The following is a 12,168-nucleotide window of genomic DNA, read 5'->3' as shown; positions in this document are numbered from 1 at the left end:
GATTTTTCAGATTCGTTACTTTACCACACGAGGGACGTTTACCTATACAACTTATTGCAGTATCCCTCTGGAAAAATAAATTCACTAAAAGGGTTAATCATATTAGATACGAGTTGAATTATTTCATATTAATTTAAAAGTCTCATCTAAATATTATTAGCTATAAACAAATATGCAAGTATTCGTGTTTTAATGTTCATTAAGTATAATGAATTTAATGAATTTCACACGAATCATAATTTAAGAAATATAACGCGGTTGGTATACAGTTTGAGGAAAAAACTAAATTGATTTCTACGAAATGGGTGGGAGGGAGAGTGTCGGTAAAATTATACAGATACCTCTATATATCTACAACTCTGATTATAATTTACATATCACCTCTGATTTACTTATTTTAAGAACCGGTTAAAAAGCTGTAGGTACCGATGCAAGTGCACAATTTATCGGTTATTGTGCTGTTTGTGGTGGTAGGTGAAATTTTGACCAAACAGAAGAATAGGGATAAAGGTAACGTAGAATATGTTTTTATTCTTGGAATATGGTTTTAAATTTGTGTAATTGTTATGAAATATTAGACAAATAAAATAAAAAAAACGTAAGAACCCTTTTTCCATTTAAACATAATTCGTCACATAAATATTTTGAGATTTAAAATAACTATAGTTTAAGATTTCTTGGTCACAAGTTTCTTTTATTATTTGTTTCGATAAATCCGATAAGAAATAATTTATACTTTATACTTCTAGTTAACTTTAGGATTCTGCCTCGTACTACCCTTGATTTTATCTAAGGTACTCATTTTATTCAGACTCTGTCGATCTGGAGCTCTCCGTTCTCTACTCCACTCTACGCAAAACTTCCAAATTGGTGCATAGACGATCCAAGGTATTGCAAAAATGTGGAATATATCTAATACTTTAAAAAATTATGGTTTATTTGCATATTGAGCAATCTATTACTTAGCCAGCTCTCCGGGTACTTGAACTTAGAAATTATAGTCATTTTTATTCCGCGTACATTTACGTCTATTAGTTAATTGGTATTCCGATTAACCACCAATATCTTGGTTTTTTCGTTGTTAATTTTTAAACACAGTAGATCTGCTCAGATGATATTTGTTAAGTAAATGATAAAAGTCCTCCGAACTATCTGCAAGTATGACTGTCTCATCGTTATTCTTAAATTATTTATCTATATTCTTTTCAATTTTATGATATCTTATGCGCCTTCCAGTGCGTTGTGGAATTCTATTTTAGAGTACATATTAAGAAGTATGGGGATCAGTACACATGGGCTTTTGTTTGAGGTGTTTGAATTCTCTGATGACAATTTCTATTCTCTCCTATGGCGCTACAGCCCAAGTCGGGCGCTGGCATCCCCAACATACGCCTCCATGCATCCATTTCCGTGGCTGCTCTTAAGTTATTCCCCGTCAATATCTATTAAGCGTCGGTTCTTAATTATTCTATCCACCTTTTCCTTGGTCTTTCTACTGGCCAACGTCCCACCATTTCTATTACTGAAATTAAAATACTTCGCCCTGTGCCCGTCTCATGTCGGCTACGAAAAATGATATCGTTGCCGTCAAAAAGATCAAAAATATAGGTTATCCATACTTCTTGTCTCTCTTGTGCATTAAGAAATATCTTATTGGATTATTATACTATTTTTGAACATGTTGTGGATATTAAATAGATCATAGTTTCTAGACATTTTCTCCATTCACCTGCTTCTTTGCATCATCCGTGCTTCCTTTGCATTTCTAATGTTTGTTCTAATACGTGTCTTCTAATAAGTCGTTCTAATAAGTTTCTTTATATTTCTAAATTAATATCTCTCGAATTGTTCACGATTTATGTCGTTTTTTATGTAATTGTATCTTCTTGTACACCTCGAGTTGTTTTTTACCTAGACCGCTTGCACCTAGACTGCTTGTGCTATAATTGCTTTTTCCTGAGAAATATGGTGTGGTGGTTTTATCTTGCTTGACACACCACCGTACAAACGCCTTTTTATGGATTTCACTATGCCGTTTGCTATACGATTTATGATCATAAAAGTTTTTACTTCTCGCTCGTTATATTTTGTCTAGGCAGCTGCCGCTACTCAATTTTCTCGCCATATCCAACTACCCCTAACTAGTTTGGACTGTAGAGCGATGCTGTTACCAGGGTGTAGTGACTACCTTGTGAGGACCAGTTGCTTGAAACCACCTTCAGTCTATTACTATTGGTCATACAAAACTTTGAAAATAAAAATTACTACCTCTATTGCATCATGTATAAAAGTTCTGATTAGCGCAGTCTGACTCTATAGGTAAAAAAAATTAAGACTCATCACTGAACGCAATAAGATTCTATTTCGGATCTGCCTGGACACTTTCTCTATGTCAACTACTATATCTTTGAATAAATGGCAAGAATAAATGCAGTCCATAAAACTGAAATTGATGAAACTAAAGAGTGGTTGTATTGTAGCAGCCAGCCATTCCTGTACCATTCATCTACAAGTAGAAAATAGGTCTCTAAAGATATTTACTATTAACAGACGTTATTCAAGATAGAAAATTGGGCTCTGTACTTCAGTAAATTTTACGTTAAACTTTAATATTTACTTTTAGTTTAATATTTACTATTAACAATCGTTATTCAAGGTATAAGTTATGTCACACAGCTCCAATATCTGTGTGACATTGTAGCATATACTTTGTGGTCAACTCATTATATTTTAACACTGTTAGTGTCTATTTAAAAGAAAAACCAAACACAGAAGCTTTAAAGTAGAAAATCGATGAATATAGGAACATGGAACGTAAGAGGCCATCTCAAAACACAGTATATAATGGAGTAGCCATACAGATAAATAATAGAATATCGGAATATATAAGGCAACATGAAACAATAAACGATGGACTCAACAAGAATATTAGAAGCAAAACCAGAAAATTTCCATGTCATTCAGGTATATATGCCCTCAAGAGATATTCCAGGTAAAGACATTGACGACATTTACAACAACATAGAAAACATATTAAATAAAATCCCACAAAAGAAGCCAGTGTATATTATTAGAGACTTTATTGCCAAGGTGGGAAAAACTGAAGATGAACCACATTTGAGAGATATTGTTGGGTTATTTGGCTTAAGCATTATAAACAACAGAGGAAAACGTCTCCTACAGTGGCTCTTAATATGAACTAGTAAAAATAAAGAACACTAAAATCAAATCGACTACATATTCGTACAGAAAAGATGAAAAACCTCAGCTTTAAATGTATAAGCTACGCATGAAGCATACTGTAAATAATAGACAAGAATTTCAGATGAAACTGATAGACGAAGAAAAACCACAAATAGACGACATGGGTAAAAGATGGAATAAAATAAAAAGCCGATTACACTCAGCAGAAAAAGAGTGAATACCACGTAATACCAAAAAGAACAACCATTTAATTTTAGGGAAAACCTTATAATTAGTAGAAAACAGAAAAGTTATGCTACAACATATCTCAAAACCAGGAAGCCACACTCAAGAAATAGCGAACCTCAACAGGAGAATAAAAGTTATGTGCACCAGAGATAAAAACAATTATATAATCAGCGTGTGTCAAGAACTGAAGCATAATTTAAACCGCCATGAAAGCTATGAACTATTTAAAAGTTGCAAATATTGAAAAAAAAAGACTATTGCAAATATCTGAAAAAATTACTGCTCAGGATTATACATAGACACTTTAAAAGACGTATCAGTCATAGAACACAAGAAACCTGCAATCAGAGAGGCAAAACCAATCATTTTAATAGCAGAATTAGAAAAGGCTCTCAATTAAATAAGAAACAAAAAACCCCAGGGATCTATTGCATACCAGCGGAGACTGTAAAGGCAATGGGCGATATTGGAGTAGATGTACCTAATACTGGATATGTGCAACATGATATGGATTACAGGTGAATGGCTTGATGAGTGATGCGAATTAACCTTTCTCCCTATGCATAAAAAAGGATTACTAACCGTATGCAGAAATTACAGAACCATTGCCCTAATTACTCATTCAAGCAAAACCCCGCTATATATAATCAATGAAAAGGTAAAGAACTTTCTACTTTCAGAGATAGCCAGAGAACAATGCGGATTCATACCAGGAAACGGAACACGAAAGCAGATACTGAACACCAGAAAAATAATAGAAAAAGCAAGGAAACACAACATACCAATGCTGCTCTGTTTCGTAGATTACAAAAACACTTTTAATTCGGTAAAATGGACTCCCCTATGGAGTATAATGAGAAATATGGGAGTACCTAACCACCTAGTAAACCTAATAAGAAATCTGTATGATAAAAACTCAGCCATAGTTAAAATACACGGAATATATTCAGATGCATTTAAACCAGTATAAATATACATTTAAAAACTCCAGGAGACACAAATCTATGATTGATTTTATAGTCACTAATAGAAAAATCCACCCCAAAGCAGATTTTAGATATCCAAACTTTAAACACCAAAACATTTTCTACAGGAAATCACTAAGAAAAAAATCAATATAGAATCACTGTGGAACGACACTAAAAAAGAAATGTACCAAAGGAGGTTAACACAGAAGATACAGCTGAAACAAATAGACGACATCGAAGATAAAACGCGAGCTGGAAGAAAATTAAAAACAACGTTAAAGAAGCAGCAACAGAAGCTCTAGGAAAAGTCATACTGAACAAACGAAACAACAACAATACACCATGGTTCAGAAAATAAATAAAAGAAAAATGCAAAGACAAACGAGAGGCCTACACGAAATACAAAACATCAAATACTCCCGAGACACCTCGAGATTCTGGTACCAAAAAGATAGAAGAATACATGTTTCGTACAAATGAAACAAAACAGTTGGTAAAAAAAAACAAAATTGAACACGAAATAGAAAACAAAATAGAACACGAAATAGAAATCCGTTTTCAGGAAGTAGAGATAGCCAATTCACTTAAAAATAGAAAGTCACCTGGACCAGACGGAATAACCAACTAGCTTCTAAAACACGGTGGAGAAAGTATAACTCTAGAGATGACAAAACTTATACAAAAACTAATATTGCACTGCAAGATACCAGACCAGGGCCGCCGCTACCATGTGTGCCAAGTGTGCATCGCACATGGGCGGCCAACAATAGGGGCGGCCAAAAGCAGTCCACTGATGATAATACTTTTTTAAAACGAAAATAAATTCAAATAATTAAATAGTAACGATTCAGATAATTCTGTGAACTCTAATATTCCAAACAATAATAATTATTCAGTACGTGATTATACTCAAATGCGTTTCATTTATCATGTATACTTCTTTTCTTCATCCTGATGTAAAAAAAATGTCAGAAAATATTTTTTATTGTTTGAACTGCCGATGCCGCCCTTTTGCAGGTACGGAACAGTGCCAAATAATGGATATTGTACTTCTTGTGCTTTTCTCCTGTAACTGACGTAACTGGACAAGGTTCTGTTTGAATTTATAGAAAATAAACCGAATGAATTAAATATAAATATTAATAATTTGCGTGGACAGGGTTACGATAATGGAGCCAATATGCGTGGTAAACACATTGGATTGCAGAAGAAAATATCCTCGAGCATTTTTTATTCCCTGTTCTGCGCATAGTTTAAATCTGGTGGTGAATGATGCAGTAAAAATAAGTTTTGAGTCATTTGAATTTTTTAATACTGTACAGGAACTATATGTATTTTTTTCTTCTTCCAATATTAGATGAAACATTTTATTAAATCACCTTCCAAAGTTGACATTAAAAGCATTGTCGGACACGCGATGGGAGAGTCGGATCGATGCAATCGCAGCATTAAAAACCCAGATTAGTGAAATATATGATGCTTTAGAAGAATTGCAAAATGATAACACAAGGGATATGAATACTAGGACTTTAGCAAAATCCCTTAAAAAAAATTGGAAATTCAAATTCATGTGTTCTGTGGCAAGATATTTTAAGTAAAATAAAAGTGGTTAGCAAAATCCTTCAAAGTCCAAAATTTGACATAAAATCTTCACTTGATGCACTTGATAATTTAAAAAAATATTTCATAACCAAACGTTGTGATGAACATTTTCAAAATTTTGTAACCGAATCCAGAGAGATATCTAAAAAAGCTAACATAGAAGAAGATTTCCCTAGCTCCTCTACCGAACGAATTAGAAGAAGAAAAGTGCATTTTGAGTATGAAGGAGCTGATGAACCTATATTATCTCTAGAATTGTCATTTAAAATAAATTTTTAATTTAAGATTTTGGATGCTGCCATAACAGCAATTAAAGAACGTTTCCAATTACTTCAACAACACACAGACATTTTTAGTGTAATATATGGCATAACCAAAGTTAAAAACGATGATGAACTTAAAACCAATTGTGAGAAAGTGAATCAAGCCCTTACAGACATAAACAGCTCAGACACTGACATTAGTGCAACCGATTTATATGAAGAAATTAAAGCTATTCAACAATTTTTTTTCCGCAGAAAAAAGTCCTAGTGATATTCTTGAATATATTTACGAAAATAATGTTGTATCAACATTTCCCAATTTAACTATAATAGTACGTATATTCCTAACTCTACCTGTTACTGTAGCTACGGGTGAGCGGTCGATTTTAAAACTTAAGATTATTAAAAACTATTTGCGATCATCAATGAAGCAAGATAGATTTTCTGCTTTAGCAATGTTATCTATAGAACATGAAGTGTGTGTGACATTGGACATTAAAGATATTGTCAAAAAGTTTTCCGAGACGAAAGCCCGAAAAGTGCGTTTTTAGTTTTTTTGTGTGTTTATGTTTCTATTCACGGTTTATTTTAATTAAATGAACGTTTAAATTAGGATATTAGGATCGTCTCGGAAAAAGTTTTCCGAGACGAAAGCCCGAAAAGTGCATTTTTAGTTTTTTTATGTGTTTATGTTTCTATTCACGGTTTATTTTAATTAAATGGACGTTTAAATTAGGATATTAGGATATACATATTCTGGACGTTGGATCATAGTTATTAAATTAGGATAAAGGACGTTTAAATTAGGATATTAGGATGGGATATTAGGATATACATTAGGATAATATATGGACGTTGGATCATGGAGGTTAGTCTAAATGTTCAAGTATTTATCTATTTACAAATTATTACTGTTATATTATGCATCTTCTGCACATTTCTTTAAATAATAGTATGTATGTCTAAAGTGTTGGAAGGGGGGCGGCAAATATTAAGTTGCACACGGGCGGCCAATACCTTAACGGCGGCCCTGTACCAGACGCATGGAGAAACAGCATAATGATACCAATGTTAAAGAAAGGAGATAAAGAAGACCCCAATAATTATAGAGGTATAAATCTACTAAACACCTCACTTACGCTTACCACAAAAGTCCTAACTAACAAAATCAATAAACTAACAACTTTATCAGATGAACAACAAGGATTCAGATCCGGAAGATCCTGCGTAGACGCCGTATTTGTACTAAGACAAATCACAGAAAACAATTATAGAGGTATAAATCTACTTAATACCGCACTTACGCTTACCACAAAAGTCCTAGATCGAAGCCTTCGAAATGTGGGTATATAGAAGAATTCAAAACATGTTGTGGACAGAACATAGAACTAACCTATCAATTCTGGAATAGCTTCATATAAAAGACAGGCTATTAAAAAAAAAGTAAACTGAGCATACCTAAATTACTTCGGCCACATAGCTAGAAAAAGCCTAGCTTCGGGAGTATGGAACAATTGGTAGTAAATGAAACATTGGAAGGCCGAAGACCAAGAGGAAGATCTCCAACTCGATAGCCAGACCAAATGAAGACTCTGGTGGGAATATTTCTACATGAAACCGTCCATATGGCACAGCATCGCAATCAATGAAAACAGCAAGCTAATAATATTTAGAGTAAAATGGCTCAACTAATGAGAAGGAGTGTCTATTTCCCAAAACGAAATTCCGGCTTCCTCGACTCTACCTCGTTAAAACTGACTTAATTAAATATTATTAACACGTCTTCTTACTGGGAGCATATGAACCAATATTTTTAAAGCTGAATTATTTTAAAAACTCCTACTATCGTATAGGATTAAAGCGTGTTTTAATGTCACACTGTATAAAACATGACACATTCTCAATGTTTGTTGTTTTAATTAATATCTCAAAGTTGAGTATTTAGTAAGGTATTTTTTATATAAAAATCGGTAAGATAGTTTCGAAACAAATTCAGATTTCTGCTTTAATCTGGAGCCTTCTAAAAATTGCAAGACATGGCCAGACGATGATAAAGATGTTAAAAGATGTTAAAAGGGAGTCTAAAGTTTGCATTCCACGACATGTCTATTCATCTAGGCAGAAATCCTAACGAATTTGTTTCTCGTACTCATACAGAGTAGATCCGAATAAAATCAAAAAGACAGAAAAGATTTGATTTCACGTTCAAAGCGTCTATGTATCTATTGATACGTATTTCGACTTTTTAAGTCGAAATACGTATCAATAGATACATAGACGCTTTGAACGTGAAATCAAATCTTTTCTGTCTTTTTCATATTTTTTATATCTTTAACCCAATCGTAGCTACTTCATTCTACTAAAAATGTTACAAAATCTGAAGAAATGAAGAGAATATTATGAACATAATAAACATTATTATTATTTTATTTTTTAATTAATATCTAGTGATTTCTCCTGAACAGATTGGCACACGTCTCGGCATTGAGATTATAATTATTATACTTTGAATATTATACTTTTTTCCATAGCTAATGTTAAAGTGTTGCTATAACAACTGTTTTGAGTAGATAAAGTATCACTTTAACCGCAAAGGTACATAAAGTGACACTTTAACAGCAAGAGTAGATAAAATGTTTTAACTTTGTTTTATTCAATAAAATGTACAAATTCAAACACATTAAGGATTAAAAACAACTGAAATTTTACAATTAACATTATTAGAAATATCTATTTTTGGAGCATCAGTACTTGTAATAGTAAAGTACAATTTATTTTATCGTCTTGTACAATAAATAACTATTAAATAAGTAATTAAATAGGAAATGAGTACATTAAACAAATAGAAAAAAATCTCATGTAAGTACATATTTATTAGAAAAAATATATCTTAACCTTTAGAAAAAACTCATAGAAATAAACAGTTGTAATGACATTTTCTCGCGACACTTTCTGTAATTATTGCATTTATATAAATATTAATCACGAAAGGAACTAAAGAAAATGATAATTACAAACCATGAAACTGATTTATTAGTTTATAAATATAAAGATCAGGTTTAACCGAGACGAATGATGGATTTTTTGCATTTGTTTTATTGTTTTGACATGAAGGCCAGGTTCAAGAACCCTTGACAAGTAATTTATAAGGTTAATTTTATACATATTTAATTACTAACGGTTATTCTCATGGTTCATTTGATTTGAAATGTGATTTTTAATGTTGTTAGCACGAACTCTAACGGTAACATTTGTCATTCTACTCGTAATATAAATATAATTTGTCTAAACCATTTCACTATTTCGGCAAACACCAAACATTTCTTAATTATTCAAAGTGATTTATAAATAACAACTCAACAAAATTTAAAAAAATGATGGAGAATTAATAACGAATTTTAAATATGTTTGATACGCTGATTTCAAAAATGTCTTCCTTTTTTTCGTAGCCACTCTAGTTTTTTCGGAATCGATTGTATGGTTTTAATAAAAGGTAAAAATATTAAAATATTTTACATGTCAGAACGAAAATATTTGGTTTTGGTATCTTCTTTTTTCCGAGGGTGGAAATTTCTAAAAAACCGTACCAGGTTAAGCCATCTCTACAGATGGCTGACATTTCTTATTCATCTTACGTAAAACCTTAACATTAGTTACAAGATTCAAGAAAAATTATGATTGGCAGGGATAATAAGACCCATGAACTGAAGAAAATAAACGTCCTTGGGTAAGAAGCATATAGAAAACTAAGAAAAACTTTTAAAGATGAGCTGCCTATGCCTAAAGAGAAAAGTATTTGATCAATGCGTCCTCCCAATATTGACATACGGAGGAGAAACACTCACTCTAACAAAAGCATCGGCTACCAAACTGAGAGTCACACAGAGAAGAATGGAGTGATCCATGTTAGGAATAACACTGCTAGACAAAATAAAAAACGAAGAGGTCAGGAGAAGAACCAGGGTGACTGACGTCATCGAACGGATAGCCAGACCAAAATGGTGATGAGCAGTACACATAGCTAGAATGATTTATGGGCGGTGGACAAAGAGGTTATTGGAATGGAGACCAAGGGAAGATAAGAGAAGTGTCGGTCGACCACCTACACGATAGGCTGATAATTTAAGAAGACAAAATAAAAACTAGATGAGAGTGACGCAAGATAGATGGGGTTGGAAACACGAGGAAGAGGTTTATGTTCTGCAGTAAACTTTTGAAGCTTAATGATGATGATGATGAGTTACAAGATTCACCCAAAAGAAACGTCTGTAATACCACACCTCGAAGACCCCAAGCTTTCCTAAAGAAGCTTTAAAAAGTGTCAAAGTCTTTACTCGTTAGACGTAAAAATTTTAGTTCCAATTGGTAAATCGTTAATCCTAAAAAGAGACTTCATGTTTACAAACTCCGAGCTCGCTCTCCCCATGCGTTGTTTTATTTTAATGGAATGGTTCCATTATCTGTTCATGTTTAATATTTCGCACTTATTAACTACCATGTACTTTGTTTGTTTCATATTGATACAGTCCATATAGTCCAGTCGTCAGAGAGTTGACCCCTAAAAATCAAACAAACAAGCTGAATTTTGCCGAAAATATTAATTTTGGGACCCCAAAAAAGATGCAGAAAAGTTTACGACTTTTACCCTCGGGCTTCCCCCGAAAATCCCCCTTGTAAGGGGACCGAAACGCAAAAAAATCGATTTGCCAAGAATCTGTACGTCGTAGAAAAAAATATTTCAAATAAAAAATGTAGCTGAGATAATTTTAAACAAAAATATTTATTAGCACTGTTTGTGTAAAATGAACCGTTCTTTCAGAAAAAATGCTTGAAGCGACCGTCGATTTTGAATGTCAGTTACATGCTCGAAATTAATGTTCAATTAAAATTTGTATCACCTCGACGGTAAAAATTCGATATCTTTTGATCCAAGTGTCCTATCGACACAACTTAAGATGCGTTTTAAAGGTAAAGGGTGCGGTTTTCGTATGCAGGTTTTGTATTTTGCCGGGAATAAACTTAGTTTTTATACAGGTGTTAAATAAATAAACATGGCACGATTTTTACCATTTTTTACGATTCTCGTGAGATCTATTATAAAATTGATCACTTTCATTGACCAGTCGTAGTGAAATTTACAGTTTTAGGAATTAATCTTTAAAATTTATGATATGAAATTTTAATTTTCAGTTGCGGCATCAAATATGAGGCATTTGAAGTATGAATAAAAACGCAGAATTTAATGTTTTATATTTCAAACGATCGCAGGTCACGGGAAACGCCTCCAAGAAGACGGTTTTAGGTGTAATTTATAGCAGAAGTTTGGTTCTTTTGAAAAACATACTAGTTTAATTGAAAAAAAAAAACAGTTTTAAACGTTTTAGATTGTTTATTACGTGAAATTTAAACTCAGCGTTTTTTTATCCATATTTTAAATTTATCCATTTGTTGCCAAAACTCAAAACTCTAGTAACGAAAGAACGAATAGTAGGCAAAATTTTATAGTGGCCAGTCAGTAAAAGGGATATATTGTATTGATCTCATAAGAATTATAAAAAATGGCAAAAATCGCGCTACGTTTATTTAACACCTTTATAAAAACTGAGTTTAGAATATCTGACATTCAAAATCGCCGGTCGCTTCAATCGTTGTTTGTGAGAGAACGTTTTATTCTATTAACCTTGTGAGAGAACAAAAGGTGCTATTAACCTTTTTGTTTAAAATTATCTTAGCTACATTTTCTATTTAAAACAATATTTTCTACGGCGTACGAATTCTTGGTAAATCGATTTTTTTGTGTTTTCGCCCCTCTACGAGGTGGACGTTAAGCGGCATTTTCGTCTCTGATGACTGGAGTAATATTTTTGATGTTCATAATATATGGTCTGTAGACCATCTAAGAT

The 12,168-nt window shown here is 32.7% G+C and overlaps 1 protein-coding gene across 2 annotated transcripts in view; it reads left to right on the top strand.

The window, feature by feature from the left end:
* The first annotated feature begins 368 nt into the window (after nt 1–368).
* LOC140449614 (membrane-bound alkaline phosphatase-like) overlaps nt 369–12,168 on the top strand; it is a 61,733-nt gene continuing 49,933 nt past the window's right edge. For both annotated transcript variants that reach the window (XM_072542852.1, XM_072542845.1), the window contains exon 1: nt 369–510. In XM_072542852.1, coding sequence (XP_072398953.1) covers nt 429–510 — 82 coding nt within the window. In that variant the 5' untranslated portion in view covers nt 369–428. The remainder of the gene's footprint in view (nt 511–12,168) is intronic.

The sequence above is a fragment of the Diabrotica undecimpunctata genome, chromosome 1 (assembly GCF_040954645.1).
Source record: "Diabrotica undecimpunctata isolate CICGRU chromosome 1, icDiaUnde3, whole genome shotgun sequence".
Classification (NCBI taxonomy): domain Eukaryota; kingdom Metazoa; phylum Arthropoda; class Insecta; order Coleoptera; family Chrysomelidae; genus Diabrotica; species Diabrotica undecimpunctata.
Note: the sequence above shows the minus strand (reverse complement) of the source record. Positions and strands in the feature narration are given on the sequence as shown.